This window comes from Sinocyclocheilus rhinocerous, unplaced genomic scaffold, assembly GCF_001515625.1.
Source record: "Sinocyclocheilus rhinocerous isolate Xijiao unplaced genomic scaffold, SAMN03320098_v1.1 scaffold395, whole genome shotgun sequence".
NCBI lineage: Eukaryota > Metazoa > Chordata > Actinopteri > Cypriniformes > Cyprinidae > Sinocyclocheilus > Sinocyclocheilus rhinocerous.
In genome coordinates, this window is record NW_015660890.1 from 1,712,866 (window position 1) to 1,724,231 (window position 11,366).

Sequence of the window (11,366 nt, forward strand, 5' to 3'; positions counted from 1 at the left end):
ATATATATATATACTGTATATATGTATATATATTTTTTTGTTTTTTTAAAGCAAAATTTTATTTAAGTTTTTTTTTATCATAATATGGGGTAACAAAAAGCTTTTTGCAGTATGTGTGTCGTGTGTGTGTATGTATGTGTATGTGTGTGTGTGTGTGTGTGTGTGTGTGTGCGTGTGTGTAGGAGGTGAAGACGGCGGTTTAGCAGCGGTGAGAGCAAAAGAGGAATCAGAGAAATTCAAAAGGAACGAATTCCACTTTTGGGTTGATTAGTAGCTTTGTGAATAATAGGGTTATTATCATGCAAAAGCACAGGGTTGGTCACGTAAAGCTGATTAACAGCGTCCAACATTTTCGCCAGCAAATTGGCGCGTTAATGCTGTCGTTTCCCTCATCTCTGATTAACATTTAACCTTCCTCTCGCAGGGCGTCACATACGATGCCAAATTACTGTTGTTTAAGATGACATGGATACACATTTTTGCAGGAGCACTGGCCGACCATCTTTTAGGAAATTGTGTAAAAAATAATAAAATAAATAATAAAAAAAACACAATGTATTTACATAGAGTAACCAAACAAGTGGCCTGTTCGTGAATATATATTGTTTTAAAATTACTATCTGTCCATCTGTTGGGATATTAAATAAATAAACAAACAAATAAATAAATAAATGTTTGCATTACAAAATTAACTGTTAACTGTTTGTATAAGTAAAAACTTTATTTTATAAGTAAAAAATAAATGGGGGTTTTGTCAGAGCGCTTGCCAGCAATCTGTTGGGATACGTAAATAAAATAATTAGTTATTAATTAATTTTAGCATAACCGAAGTATACTGTACTGTTTGTGTGTAAAAATAATAAATCAACAAAAGTTATGGTATACTGTAAAAAAAGTTTTTTGAAGTTGTAAATAGACTATTGCAGTTTTTTTTTTTTTTAAATCTAATTTTCACATTTAAATTAATGTGTTACTTGCCATTTCTTTGTAATTATACGTGAAATTTACTAGCATTTTCTGTGTTCCATGTTTCTACACCAATTTTTTTTTTTTTAGTGTAGATGACTCATCAACGGCTGAAGCCTTACCTCTCTCAATAGAGGTAAATACTCATATTTACTTTACAATCAGACTGTAGTGTGGTAATATGTACAGGGCATACAAAGTTAATGTGAATTACAGAAAAACATAACTACAACAAAATGGCTATGTAAAAAGAGAACACCTTTCACTAAAAAACTAAGATTACAGCTTCAATAAGCAGAAAGATACACACATTGCGCTTCCGCATAAACAGTGCCGTAGAGAATCAGTGAACCCCTACCAGCCCGGACGTGCCGCTCGGACCTCTAATCAACTGTAGAACCCAAACCGCGGTGCATTGGAGAAATCACAGCGATGTGGTGTGTATCGTTATCAGCCTAAAACGTGAATTTGCATGGCTTTCATCAGTCCGTGGTGAGCTGTCAGAGAGATCGCTGGGTTTGATTGGGCTCTGGTGAGGAGGGGGGAGAGAGAGAGCAAGGACGAGGCCTGAAGACCACTGGATGTTCATGTTTGTTTGATCAAAGTGATTTTTTTTGTAGGCGGTGGAGCTGACCAGCGGTGGTGCTGTGCAGCCTGGACAGTGTTTGGACATGAAACAAGTTTGCATGCAGGCCCACCAAAGGCTTAAAACACCAGCTTTCTGAAAGGTCAAACATCTGTACTTTTAGATTTCGCCCATGCCGACTTATAGGACAGCCACGTCAACCGTTTACAAATAAAGTACTTGCATACGATACATATTAATCAAAAATGGCATGCTTGCTATTTGATTAGTGATTAATTTAATAGTGATTCGATTTGCGCCATACCAGTGTTAATTTAGTATCCTTGAGATACTATTCTAATTTTTACTATTCTAGCAATTTTTTTAAATGTATAGTTTTTATTCATTTTATTTCAGTTTTAGTTTTAGTTATTAATTTATGTATATTAAATTAAACTAAACGAAAGTGAAAAATGTTGCTTTGGCAACGAGCTGAACTAAAATATGTAGGGATGCACCGATACCGATACTGGTATCGGTATCGGGCCCGATACTGGTCTCCTGTACTCGTACTCGTACTCGTTAAAATGCCCCGATACCAAACGCCGATACACACGCATCATTTGGATTAAAACGAAAACGTAAAAATAAAACCATTCATAGGGGCATTCACTATAAACAATTTATTTTCAACCTTAGGCATACACGACTTTCTGGCCAAAAATATCGGTATCGGCAAGTACCAAAAATAAAAGTATCGGTATCGGGCGAGTACTGGAAAAAGTGGTATCGGTGCATCCCTAAAAATATGTTACTTTTTTTTTTTAATTTGATGTTATTTGATGTTATTTTATTTTATTTAAATTTCAATTTATCTCAAGTAATGAAAATTTTTTTTATGGTTTCTAGTTTTAGTTAACTATAATAACCCTGTGCCATCCTATTAAACAAGTACGAAAAATTACACGTGTCCACATCGATTCTTTCGCTCTATTTTCCTTGTCCTTTTTTTAGCTAACAATTTCTTTCTAGAAATGGATTTAAAAGCTACAGTACATAATGAATTCCCTTGGATGTATAATTTATCAGCAGCGATTAGTGTGAATCTTAAGGAATGAGAGTCTGTGTAATGTACACAGGAGACGGGCTGCCTTATCTCAGCTGCAAAACTGACACCGGCCCAATGAGAGGGTTCATGTTTAATGTCAGCCCGAGCGGAGGATGCCCAGATTCCGCCAGGCCAAAAACAGCCCCAGCACCTCAGAGGAAATAGTTAGAGACATCTGGAAAACTCCAAAGGCTAACATCAAAAAGAAAGGCAGCATGACATAAAACAAGCTGGAAGAGTCGCAGACCGGCAAGCGATGCGGGAACGTTCAAATGAAGACAGACTGACTGGTGCATGGGTTGTACATAGCGGCTTTAGAGACCAAATGAGAGGGGGATAAAATAAAATAAAAAAGCAGTTAATTTGCAGTCAATACGGAAGTGTGCACAGTAAACTTTTCGAAAGAGAGATCCAGATACGCTGGGGAATCTGCAAAGATGGGAAAAACATGGCATTACGATGCACCACTAATGACCGCGCTAGCTTTCTGCTTACATCCCGCAGCCTTAATTGAATTTGTCAGAGGGATTTTAGACGACTGCGTGCTTACAACAGAACACAATCACAAACATGCCATCACTCAAGGTCCTAACCCACCCGCAACAGAACAAAAGATCTCTCAATTAGTTGATTTTCTGCTGGGGTTGCCGTTATCGCAGCCAGCGACGGCAGCCAAGAACACGAGGAATCGCAATCCCCTGAGCAGAGATCTTGTAAAGCTTTATTCTTCAGCTTCCCAGGCTGTTTAGAGGCTAATTTCACAGGCAAACAGATTATGGTAATCCGTGTAAACATTAAAACACAACAGCTTGCTGTTTTCCAGGGGGAAATTACTACTTAAGAGAGAACATATTGATTCAAAACACAGTTCTACAAATAATGCATTCACGCACACAAGCTGTAATGAGACAGACTTATTGAACTGTTCACCCACCCCACCTCCAATTAAGATGTGAAAACTATGACGCCTTTTAAGATACACATTTCTGTTAAATCCGTGGGGAGATGATAACATTTGCTACACCTCACAGTAGGCTCCTACTCGCGAATCACCTGAGTGATAAATCCTTTCGAAAACTTTCCAGTCTTGGAAAATGTTCACATAGTTTTCGCCTGTTCACAAACACAGGATCATGTGTCCCCCAATAAGTGTGTGTGCCTAAGGTTACTTTTATAATAAATAAATCTTAATATTAAAGAAAATAAATACAAATTTATAAATAAATATAGAAACGAATTGATGACTCAACCTGCACGTAAGACTGTATTACTCAAATTATTTTTATAAATACAAAAAAAGTACCGTCCAATAAATATAGTACAAGAAGGTCTTCTCTTAATAAAACCAACTACTGTAGCAAAAGCAAACACCAACAATGTACTATGCATAGAGCATATAATTATGATTAGTGACTATGAACAAAAGGCTATAAATAAATGAACAAATAAATGAATAAACAAACTAAATTAATTTAAAATTAAAATAAAATTTATAAGAAAAAAATATAGAAGAAAATTAGAAGAAAATATAGAAGAAAAAATGTAAATATAAAATAAAAATTAAATAAAATATAGAAGAAAAAAAATATATATATAGAAGAAAAATAAAATAACATTTCAGTTTCTTTTTTCCAAACTTCCTGAAACATATCAGCAGGAGAAAGTCGCATTCGTCAAGCTATTTCATTTAATTTTTAAACGCATCCGGGCTTAGTACAGTCACTGGTGGTATCCCAAGCCATTCAGAATGATGATTCCCAAATTATCGCTTCTAATTCAGCTGAATGCCAGGTCGCGTTGAATGAAACATAGAAAACATACAAAGTGCTTTACAGAAAATCCAAAGTGCTCAGCAGGTGCAAGACTTTGCTTGATTTAAACGGGATATGGTATCAGACAGGCATGATTGAACATCATGCAGTAAAGAAACCGCAATACATGAACCAGAAAAGCTTCGCTGGTACACAGGAGCAAGGCAGAGAGCCGGTCTTAATGAGAGGACACTGTAAGAGAAGGTAGCGTCGGCCCCTGCTGAGGTGGGGTTGACACATGGCAGACCCCCCGCTCTCCGAAGTCTTGTTAAAAGGTCACACCTTGGTGACCATTACTAATGCACCAGCGATCTCCTTCATTACTGCCCTCTCCTTACCATCACACCTGACAATGCGCAAGCTGCTTTTTTCAGCTCGGCCTTCTGTTTTTCCTTCCCATTTGCGAGACAATACAACACCACAGAAATAAAGAGATCAATCTAGTTGGAGTTATGAAAGATGAAATAAAGCAGTGCATTTATGGGAAACAGAACAGAAAACTCACATATTAGTTGCGGTTAGACAAAGGGAGGGGAAGACCAGGATAAGAAATCTGCAAGCACATACGAGTTTGTGTGCGAGTGTATGTTTGCGTGTATGATATCACGTACCCTCTGGAGTTGAGCCGGGTTTATGGGAACCCGTCGAGCTGCTTTTGCTCCTTCTGCTGCTGTCACTGTTGACCGACAGACTAGAGCGAAGCTTTCTCTGCATGCGGTGCGAGACAGGTGACGGGTGCTTCCTGGACTCAGATGTGGGGCCGGCGGAGGGCGGCTGTGTGACCCTGCGGGGCGTGCCGTGGCCATTACTTAGCACCGTGTGCAGGCCGTTCTGCTGTCTGGCAGCCTCTCCGTCGATGCCATGTTGCAGGGATGTTGCTGGCTGGGGCAGAGGCTGAGGTTGAGCTAAAGAGAAAGAGATAGAATTTTTTGTAATCATCGGTTTGGACCAGAGAGACTTCACAGCTGGATTGGTAATATGGTGTTCTGGCTAAATTACTGGCCTTTTATAGCTTTTATTGTAATATTAAAAATTTAAAAACATGTTGCGAAACATGAATGACAACTTTAGTAAATTTCAAGTAAAAAACAAACCAAGAATTTTATATTTAGCAAATATTTACCAAAATTTTTATCACAAACTTTACACAGGGGATTCATATTCCATCATGCCCTGTAAAAAACTGAAATAAGGATTCTGTCTCCCATTCCAATTGCACTTAACAATCCCAGTTCATTAATGAGCTAATTATCAATATAGTTTAGTAATTTCAAGGGAAAATAGGAAAATAAAAAGCATGCAATTACCTATTCAAATTTAGTTCATCACGCACGAGTGCTTGATTGTATTTTTATTTAATTTGATTTATATACGTGTATTTCTTTTTTATAAAAACAGTTCTCAATTCCCAATCCTAACACTATGCGCTCCATAACCTGAATACACTCTTCCATAAAACCAGGCGCTTTCAGTCTTCGTACATGTGATACACATGACAAGGTCGCAGTCTGAACTGAGAGGCTCTATCTGATGCAACAGTAGCCATAGCAAAGTGAGTACTGTTAGTGACACTAGTGTGCGTTCAGCTCTACTGGGATTCTTATGTACTCTCCTTCAGGATACGCACATCATGTTTATTGGGCTCCTTTGAATTATTCATCATTTTCCTGTATTTCTGGATTTTTTTTTTTTACTTTATTCTGGCTTTTATGCAATGATCTTTGCATTTCGTCTGGTGTGTTTTAAGGCAGCAACACCTGCATTTCTCAGAGAGCATGTGAAATGAGTTTTCTCTTAATTACTTTTTTCTTTTGATGGGAGGTCCACACTGACTGTACTATTATTGTGAACTAGAGAAGAAATCCAGCCCACCTCTTTATAACAACATATCATCCTGGGCATCCTGCGCTGAGGGGAATGTAAAATAACACAATTAAAAACAGGCCATGGCGACCTCATCAGCCAGCTGTCCACTACACTAGCAAACAGGAGCGATAACACTGTCAAACACATGTAGGGAACCAACAGGATACTCTATTGGCTACCAAGAGGCTTCATTTGTTTAATTATGATTCAATTAATTTTTGTATCTTTTATAATGACTATACAAAGTGTGGAGTAGTGGTCACCAAAACTCAAGGCTAGAAGGGTGCTGGTCAGTGTTGTTATTGTTAACTAAAACTATTTTAAAATGTTTTTGTTAATTGAAATAAAGCTAAAAACACAATATAAATATTAGATAAAATATTTCTGAATTTTTAAAAATAAAAATGAGCTTTTAAAACAAGTTTTCAAAAAAGATTTATAATATATAAATGTATTCAAATTTAAAATAACTTCAAATTATTATATTTCAGTTAGTTGAAAGGCCACTTTCCTAGTAATTAAAGTACTTTTTATATTTATACGGTAGAAAATTTACAAAATCTCTTCATGGAACATGATCTTTACTTAATATCCTAATGATTTTTGGCATAAAAGAAAAATCAGTCATTTTGACCCATAAAATTTATTTTTGGGCTATTGCTACAAATATACCCGTGCTACTTATGACTGGTTTTGTGGTTCAGGGTCACAAATGGTCTTTTCACCAAGAAAATTACAGTAGCAGTTTTCATCAAGGTTTTTTTTAAGTAAAAAAAAAAATCAAGGAAAACTTCAGTTTCTTAAGATAACATCAGGTTGCTCCAAAAGGACTGTCCTTATAATAAAATTTACTGTAAGATGTTTTATTTACACATTTACTTAAAAATCGAATACTGACTTGCTAGTTAAAATTATGCACATTTTACATTTTCTATTTATTTATTTTTTTTGCACATCAACAGCCTTTGAGGTTTTAAAATCCTCAATACAAAAGCTCTTCATTGTCACTGCATGCTTGGTAGCTACCTTACTTACAAAGAAAGTCAAGTTTTAAAAACATATAAAAGCAACAGCAGTTATTAAAAAGCAATAATTTATTAACTGTTATTTGTACATCAGGACAGTCCACCCGGAGCGGCCTGGTGTTAAGTGTCCTGCCCTAGGGCACAACGGTGATGGTTTATGGATCCTCCCTTGCAGCATTTTGAACCAGACCTGATCTTTAATCACAACACTACATTACTTTCTGCTTCACCAGACAGCCTCAAAAGCGGCCCAGTCAGGAACACGTTCCACATGCATCTTGCAACACGTTGCCAACAACAGAACAGAGAATGTTGTGGGCATCTGGTGCACACTGATAGGATCGCATGGGCTTGACGAAAGCCCAAAGGCCAATGCAACCCACAAGAAAAGTTCCCCCTCGATAAAATATAAATGTTGCCTTCAACCCGAGGTATGATAGGTGATAAAAATTGAATACCCGCACCAAGCGTAAAAAACAAGCGTTGTATTGCAATCGGTGATTGTACACAAGCTGACAGGTCGCATTAAAACACCATGTTATGGTGCGGAAAGGAGGGAGGGGCGAAAAGAAAACAGTCCAAATTGGTCTTCTAACCGCTCTGCTTCCAACATATCAACAACTGTTGAGAGTGTACATTTGTAGTTGAATAATACATGGTATTCCTCTACACACTCTGTCAAACACATCACAGGCAAACAGGGGGTGAGTGCTTCTTGACTGTCTAAGTAGCATCCCAATTTGGTCCCCTGGATCTGACAGCCTCAAATATCCTGGGAGCATTTTTAAAAGGCCAGTGTTTGATGGATTCATGAAGAACACACAAATATAATTGCCATTTGTCACCGCACGTTCGGCGCACGCCCCACGCGGGGACGGTGAGCCGGGACGCCCAGGAGAGACGCCGCGCCACCGTGGCGTCGCTCTCTATGTAAAACTGTGGATAAACACCCCTTTGCCTTGGTGTCACAGAAAATAGCTCCGCTGGAAGAATTTGAAATTGTACCCCAAAGACGTGGAAGCAGAGCATGGCGGACCTCCCAAGAACGAATATGTATGAACGTCAACAGCGTGGAGCGGCATAAACAAGACGGTGAAAATTCGGTCAAGCAGGAGGGATGTCGGAAAGGAGGTGAGACGGGGCAGGATGTTCTCTCATTTGCGCTGCTCTCTATGGAGACTGAAAGGTAAAGAGAGAGAGACAGGAAAAAAAAGAAAAGTAGGTCCCTGTTTTTTTGCGGCTCGAGGCCTTTTAATATTTCATCCTAAGAGTGGAGCCGTTTGCTGTGCCCCATTAGGACGCCCATCAAACGGAACATACATTAATTCACTTGTCAAGTCATGTCATCCAGCTAAACAGCCCCCATCCATTTCTTATCATCATCTGCTAATGGCTAACAATCATTACCTGTACAAAAGAGTTGGCCAGTGAAAAAACACAAAGTACTGGTCGACAGTAAGAACATGAGGGTGAAAAACATCTGAAGTTGAAATGGTCAAGTTAGTGGAAATTTCTGCTTAAATGGTTTGATCTTTTGTAGGCTGAAGTTATAACTGATAACAAGAATAATATGCGATTCTTCCAGTTTTAATCAGGTTTTATTACAAATGATATAATCTGCCGAAAGCCTAAAGGTCTGGTTTTCATAAATATATTTTTTAAATGAAATAAATAATATTATCATTTTTAAAATGATAAAAACTAAAATATTAAAATGATAATTCATTACATATAATTATTTTAAAAATAATTAAATATAAAATTATATTAAACTGACAATATTATAAATACATAAAATCCATAATATTTTTATTTTAAAATTAAATTTATATGAAAAGATCAATTCTCTAATATCAAATAAAAAAAACATTCTTTGAAAAATACTAATAAAAAGATTGAAAAATAATCCTTCAGTCTAGGATTTTTGTATTAGAATTTGTTTAGCTCTGTGTATATAGTATGAATGCAACACAAATAACTGTTTAATGCTCCATGGGCCCGTCTCTCTGATTGAAATGCTAATTTGTAAATGTGCACTGACCTTCCAAGAGAGTTTCCACCATCTCCCAAAACAGCCCGGGGTGGCATTTCTCCTAACAAACACCTATGGCAAGCTTACACCTTTCAATCCAAAGCAATATACTCTCTCAGTTGAAATGATTTCCCCGTATTTATAGAAACAAAACCATGGGAATTTGGTTGGAGGGAAGGAAAGTAGAATGAATATTATTAAAAAAGGCTGCAAAAAAAAGCCTTCAGCATATTAAAAATCTTTTACGTCTTGACCTTCCGACTCTGTGGCAAGGTCTTACTTCCTGACAAGAGAAGTAAAAGAATTTAAATGTTCACTTAGGTGATCTATTGGCCAAGCTTGATCCATTTTGTACATAAGATGATTCTAAACCTACCAAATAAAGTGTAAAACGAAAGGTGCAAATTGCACAAAGGTGTCTGGTTCACCCAGAACTTTCCTGATATTGTCTCATGCGCAACAGCTATGTATATTTTTTTAAAACTTTTGTCCAATTTGTGTCTTTAATACATTTATTTGAGACTACTATGTGTCTTGATCACAGTAATTGCCCTGTTCTTTGAAGCCGCCCCAAATGTCACATGCCAGAACTACTTTAACTCTATTACAGCACCTCCTCCGGTTTGCTGGCACCCTACAATATCTAATTTCTGAGAGATACCGTAGCTCACATCTTATTTTAAACTCATTTCTAGCAGAAGATGAATAGGTAGTCACTATTACTCAGCTTTTTTGTGCTACGGCACACTTTTAATTCTTTCTGACAATCATTTAAATTTGGCTGTTCTAATGAAACCTGCTGTAGAGAGGTGACACCTGAGAAGGCGTTTAATATTCCAGGGCCACCCTTTTTCGCAGTCATTCACAGTCTGTCCCGCTCTCGCTCGCCTATTCTTTCACTCCATCTCTCTGTAACAATGACAAGCCGAGCCAGGCGCCTGGGATTTACTAATTTCAAATTTAGTAATTTGGCTGCTGATTGAGTGGAAGAAAAAAATAACCCCTTCGGACCTTGTTCTGCTTAATTACATTTTATAAGGCAGCCGGCAACTCCAAAGACAAGGAGAGAGATTGTGAAGGCTTGAGCTTTTCATCAATTATACTTCTATTTCGAATCTGCATTTGCACTATGTGGCATGCTAGCCATCAAAATCATTCAAACCCTCCAGAAAACCCTATGATAGTGTGGAACAAATTAAAGGGGTCATATGATGCGATTTCATTTTTTCTTTCCTTTCTCTTTAGAGTGTTACAAGCTCTTGGTGCATAAAGGATCTTAAGGAAGTCCTGTATTAAGCTGGGTTTGGATTAGCCACTCTTGGATTGAACACATTTCACCATACACATTAAACAGATTACCTATGTAAAGCAACGTTTGTTCGTTCAAACACAGCTAGACATAGCCAATGAAATAGAAACAGAACTAAAAGGGTGTGGTTTTTTTTCAAGATGCGTTTTTAAAAATTTAACATCACGAATTGTCTTAAATGCAATAATCATGGAGGCATGCTCAAAATGATATTTCATTTCTTTTTAACTGCAAATTTCAACTGCAAAAGGACCCATTATGTTAACATTGATATCGCCTTGCTCTTCTGATTAGGCCTGGGCGATAAAACGGTATCGATATTTATCGACGGTACACCTTCTTCGATAACGATAGAAAAAATGTTCGATATAGCGCACGATATAACAGTTTAAACTTTTAGTAAATGCGTCACGAATTTGTGGAGGTTTATTCCGTTTCACTGCATCTCATATGTTTTTAAAGGCAATCTGCGTGATTGGCACTTCGGCTCTTTGTATTAAGCAATGCATTAATACATGATGCTGTTTTGTTCATAATTGTTTATGCAATTTATGAAATTATGTTTGATTTATATGACTTAATTTAGACGTAATGCACGTTTTTTTTTTTATAGACAGTTATTTCCTTTGCGATGGCAATTTAATGTGCTGCATTATTTTGCTCATTGCGCCCTCCTGTGGCCTC

General features: G+C 37.2%; 1 protein-coding gene across 1 annotated transcript in view; it reads right to left on the minus strand.

The window, feature by feature from the left end:
- Positions 1-4,726: 4,726 nt before the first annotated feature.
- Positions 4,727-11,366, minus strand: part of LOC107725895 (myoD family inhibitor domain-containing protein-like) — a 15,540-nt gene continuing 8,900 nt past the window's right edge. Inside the window, exons 4-5 of the mRNA XM_016535312.1 lie at positions 5,062-5,355; positions 4,727-4,842 (exon numbers count right to left, since the gene is read on the minus strand). Coding sequence (XP_016390798.1) covers positions 4,727-4,842; positions 5,062-5,355 — 410 coding nt within the window. The remainder of the gene's footprint in view (positions 4,843-5,061; positions 5,356-11,366) is intronic.